This window comes from Triticum aestivum, chromosome 2D (assembly GCF_018294505.1).
Source record: "Triticum aestivum cultivar Chinese Spring chromosome 2D, IWGSC CS RefSeq v2.1, whole genome shotgun sequence".
NCBI lineage: Eukaryota > Viridiplantae > Streptophyta > Magnoliopsida > Poales > Poaceae > Triticum > Triticum aestivum.
In genome coordinates this window covers 83,686,322-83,691,585 of record NC_057799.1, presented here as the reverse complement: position 1 = coordinate 83,691,585, position 5,264 = coordinate 83,686,322, and the positions used below count along the sequence as shown (strand labels likewise).

The 5,264-nt window shown below is 40.2% G+C and overlaps 1 protein-coding gene across 2 annotated transcripts in view; it reads left to right on the top strand.

Moving 5' to 3' along the window:
• Window positions 1-4,299, top strand: part of LOC123051792 (BTB/POZ and MATH domain-containing protein 1) — a 6,068-nt gene extending 1,769 nt beyond the window's left edge. The window contains exons 2-5 of one of the 2 annotated variants that reach the window (XM_044474770.1): window positions 1,543-1,891; window positions 2,528-2,804; window positions 3,658-3,844; window positions 3,969-4,299. In XM_044474770.1, the coding sequence (XP_044330705.1) occupies window positions 1,543-1,891; window positions 2,528-2,804; window positions 3,658-3,833 (802 nt within the window). In that variant the 3' untranslated portion in view covers window positions 3,834-3,844; window positions 3,969-4,299. Of the gene's footprint in view, window positions 1-1,542; window positions 1,892-2,527; window positions 2,805-3,657 lie in introns of both variants that reach the window. The other variant, XM_044474769.1, reaches the window with a different exon arrangement.
• The last annotated feature ends 965 nt before the right edge of the window (window positions 4,300-5,264 follow it).

Here is a 5,264-nt window from a genome sequence, read left to right as displayed (position 1 = left end):
CCTGGCGGTGTTATGTCGCGACCCAGGGAATTTCTTAACGAGGGGGCCACAAGATGGCAGAGGGGCTGCCTTCTCCCCACAGGCAGATTTACATATATTAATAATGACGATGATTCTCTACTCCGCACAGGCTACATCGCATCCTTCAAAGCCGGATTTGCTAATTCTCATCTAGATGAGAATCAACTCCTACACCATATAATTAATCCAAAAGAAAAAGAAAAATTTCCCACTAATCTCCGCGTAAAATCAAATGGTATAAAAGTTAGATGTCACCCCCAATATATGCTGTCGCAGGGATTCAGTTTATATAGCTTAATTTGCTGGAGTTGGCTACTTACCTGCTCTGCATGTCTGTTCATGCTTTATAATAAGAATTGTTATGCCGTCTTCTGTTTCATATTATGTCTTAACTGGGTGTCAATTCATTGGGGCTGAATGCTATTGTTTTTTGTATGGGAATGTAAAGTTAAGTGGTTTTGATGTTTATTTTCAAAAATCTGCAGTTCTGCACTAGAAAATTTACCTTGCTAGTTTTTAGACCAGTAAGTTAGTCCATGGTGGTATGGAGTTGTGTTGTAGACATGGTTGGTCGTTGTTAACGATTGGGTTATATCTGTCGATTTGATAACCACAGAATAAAGACATGGGCACATTAAGCTTGATATGCCTACCACTCTTCCTCTGGTAGTGTTGCAGCACAAAAGTTGATTGAAGCAATCCTGTTCAATTTTCCTTTGAGATCCATATGTTGATTCACATAAGTATCTGGTGAGGTTGAGAATTGCCTTTTTGTCATCCGGGATTGGATAGGACTACTATTTATATGGTGCTGGGACATTAATATATATATTGTTTCTGTATTTTTTTGTGGTAAGAGTATTGTAGGCTATGCTGCCCTAATATGCGTGGCACATTTATGGCGCTATGGTATTCTCCAAAATCAAAGATACTTTGATATGATAATGTATGCTGATAGAGTTATAATGGATGTAACGGAAATTATTTACCAGCTCATTCGTGTTCGCGAAAGCATATATTTGAGTTGCTCCCAGCCCTGCCAACTAGTTGCTGATTAAATAACCACCTAGGATCAGATTGCACTTTCTTGTTGGATGAGATTGTAGTTCATTCGCAAATCTTAGACAGTTGTGTGTCTCGTATAAGTTAGTAGTGTGACCATCTAGGTGTGGTTGTAGTTCCTTGTTGGATGACATTATAGTCTCTTTCTAACGATGAGTATTTTATTGTGTTTGGTTCCACTTCCTATCTTTTATTTGGCACTCTTATGTGTAGTCGTGTTTCTGGATGTTATGTAAATTGATAGAATACAGTGTCGAGCAAGCGGTTCATGTAAACATGTATGTGTTGATTTATCCTTGTTCTCACTTCGCTTGTTTGACCACGTGTATCTGTCCATCCTGTTTGAATAGCTTCTTGGTTTAGCTGTTTGATACTTATTACTGTATGCATTGAACCCTGATTTGGCTTGCCGTGCAGTAACCAAAGCAACTTCCTAACTCATTTCTGCGCATCTTGTAGGGGTTACAAACGTTTCTTCAAACGCTCTGGCCTGGAAACATCAGATTATCTCAAAGATGATTGCCTTCTGGTAAACTGCACCGTTGGTGTTGTTCAGTCACATACTGAAGGGCCAAAGATATACAGGATACCAGTGCCACAATCTGACATGTCTCAGCATATTGGGCATTTGTTGACCAGTGGGAAGAGAACTGACATAACATTTGAAGTTGATGAAGAGATGTTTCCTGCTCACAAGGTGGTTCTTGCAGCCCGATCACCAGTTTTTAGGGCACAACTCTTTGGTCCCATGAAGGATAAAAACATGAAGTGCATAAAGATTGAAGACATGGAGGCTCCAGTGTTCAAGGTTTTACATGGCTTCTTCTTTTCATTTTATTTATCTTTCATGATGTCTATTCCTGCCTAATTAATTACTACCATATCGTCTTTTACTGCCATAAAGTCTTGACGCTTTCTCCTTGCAACCATTTTTATCTCACTATTACTGAATTGGAAGCAAGTTAGTTTCTTTTTGTAAAAACAACCTGGTTGAAACATAACTTTAGTGCCTTGGTGCATAATATTATACCGTAACATCTGGAAATGGGGGTTTCAGTGTAACTGTCACGATTTCATTTTCAGATTTCAAGCAAGTTAAAGGTTTTTCCTTTGTTCCGTGAACTATTTATAGTACCTGATAAATTCGGTAAAGGATAACGCAGTGCAGATATGCTGTTTTTGCATCCATCATTTTTAGGGCAATCAGTTTGATGGAATATGCTGCTGGGAACTATATTAGTTTTAAGCTACCAGCTGCACTCTAAGCTGTAATCAGCGTAGTTCTAGTTCATCAAGTTTAACTTGGTCTGCTATCTTTTTACTATAAACACTTGCATTCTCTTGGCTCTGCAGAAATATGGTTCATCCATTTCATTGCCTTTTGAAACCTTCTATTACTTGAGCTGACTTGGTAAGCATCATATTCTACTTTGCACTTCTGCAGGCCTTGCTCCATTTTATGTACTGGGATGAGTTGCCCAATATAGAAGAGCTTACTGGTCTAAATACGACTTGGGTTTCCACTTTGATGGCTCAGCATTTGCTTGCAGCTGCTGACCGGTATGCATTGGAGAGACTAAAGCTGCTCTCTGAACTCAAGCTATGCGAAGACGTTGCAATAAACACAGTTGCAAATACTTTGGCGCTGGCTGAACAGCACCATTGCCACCAGCTAAAAACTGTTTGCTTGAAATTTGTGGCCTCGCCGGAAAATTTGAAAGGTAGCCAGCATTCTTCTGAATTTAAGACTGAGAATATGTTTTGCTATAGAATTTGGCGATATCCGACTTGTGGCTATAGAATTTGTTAGCATATATGTTGAACTACAATGCCAAGAAGTACTCCCTCCGTCCCATAATATAAGAGCGTTTTCGGAGGGAGTACTACAATTCTAAGTACTACAACTGAGTTGCCTATCAGATCCCATGACCACTCCGGCATACATACTGCATGAACACTGAAATGGGAGTGTCAGTAAACATCCATCAGTGTACTCAGGATCACATAAGCTGCAACACGAATTTGTTGAGGCTTTTGACACGAGTAGCCTAGATTTGCTCTTTGATTAATTTAGTGGTATACCACAAGGCTATGGCTTTTATGGTCTTGCATGTGAAGTTGTGAACATGAGTTCTGCTGATGCAAGCAAGTTGTTCCAATATACTCCCTCTGTAAACCAATATAAGATCGTTTACTCTAAACGACCTTACATTAGATCACTACTTTAGTGATCTAAACGTCCATATTTGAATCTGTAGAAAGACTTATATTTAGGAACGGAGGGAGTGGTACTTAAATTTTTCAAGAGTCTGCCAGGCAATGAACTCTTTGCCGCTGCTTATTGGTCAATGGTATGCTGCGTGAACCTTTTGCTAGTGTCTGACCTATTAGCTGTACCCTTGACCTTGCAGTATGTATTCACTACCAACCAAGCCACAAACATCTTGAATATATGAAAAAGCGATGAGTATTTTTCTATTTCTATGTAAACTGATACCCTTGGTTTTGGAACCATAGCATGTGATCTGAAATCCTAATCTGTCACACCTTCTAACTGTTTTCTTTCTTGTGCAGCTGTCATGCAAACCGAAGGATTCGATTATTTGCAGCAAAGCTGCCCTTCTCTCCTGACCGAGCTTCTGGAGTATGTTGCGAAGGTAGGAGACCATGCTGTGCCCCCCTGCTTATATTCCAACGAAGTGCTGGATGGCGGTGATGCCAATGGAAGACGTGTGAAACCAAGACTTTAACTGCTCCCCAGGTCAGCCTAGAAGGAGTTTCATGGCTGTTGTGCTGTAAAGTGTTCCTATAACAGCATGCATGTGGCATGCTGTAGTGTGTATCGGTGTTTGTCTTGTGATTCTGATCTTCATCTTCATCCTCAGCCGTGATGCTAGTCTGGAGCTCGTTGTTGCTGATATATATTCAACTGACTGGCCTACAATTGCATTTGCTGCGAAGCTCTGTTACTTTGCAGCCTGTGGTCATAAGTGCACACATACACAGGTGGCGCGGCGAAGGTTGACTGACCTGACCGGTACAAGGTTTGATCAAGCAGAAATAAAAGCGCAGGATGTGTTCACAGTTGGTTTGTGCTAGGTCAGCCTTGTCGATTCCTAGTCGTCTGCATGACTACTTGTATTGAGTTGAAACGATGTAATCCAATGAGATCTATTTGAATTGAATACCTATGTTTAAAGTTCTTGTGTTTGCTTTTGTCCTACGAGTCCTAAAACTTGCGAGTGGTTTGGTGTGATTGGTGATAGACAGTGGCATTTGTTCCTGCTACGTGTGAATGCTGATTGTTTTGAACAACTTAGGAATTGAACTGTTATCTCTCTAAGTTCGGTTTTCGTAGATCCTCACTTAATTTGCAGTATTAGCCAGTAAGAGCATCTACAGCTGAAGCAATAGTTCTCAGACATGGTTTCTTACTTGGTGCCGGTTGCAACAAGCTTATTGTGAATTTGGACAACTTGGGAGGTAATCAACTCGATGAACAATGGCGGGAGGCCCGCGGGATCTGCAGCGGCTACTGTTGATGACTGTTATCATCTACTCCCTCCGTTCCCAAATGTAAGTCTTTTTAGAGATTCCACTATATATACATCCGTATGTAGTTTGTAGTGGAATCTAGTTTGTAGTGGAATCTCTAAAAAGACGTACTCCCTTCATTCCTAAATATAAGTCCTTTTAGAGATTCCAATAAGGGACTACATACAGAGCAAAATGAGGGAATCTACCCTCTAAAATGTGTTTATATACATCCGTATGTAGTTTGTATTGAAATCTTTAAAAAGACTTATATTTAGGAACCGAGGGAGTAGCTTGTGAATTCCTGCCTCTCTTTTTTAGGAATATCATAATGGCTCACTTAGATATTTCTTTATTACATGCTGCTAGAAATCGTCGCTATGTCATCCTTGGCCACCGCTCCAATACCTTCAATTCCCGTCCATTTCTTTTATTCATTGCTTTACAGAATCTAAAGTAATTGTTCATGAGCTAGCAAAAATGTGGCTAGGGCCCATCAATGGAATATTTTCTTAGAGGAGCCTCCAGATGAGTTCATTACAAGATGTAACGTCGATTGCGGTTGATAAAGAGAGGAGATTAATCAAAAAGAGCATTTACAGTTGTACCGTTGTTAAATGTCTGGGCAGACAACCCGAAGAAACAAA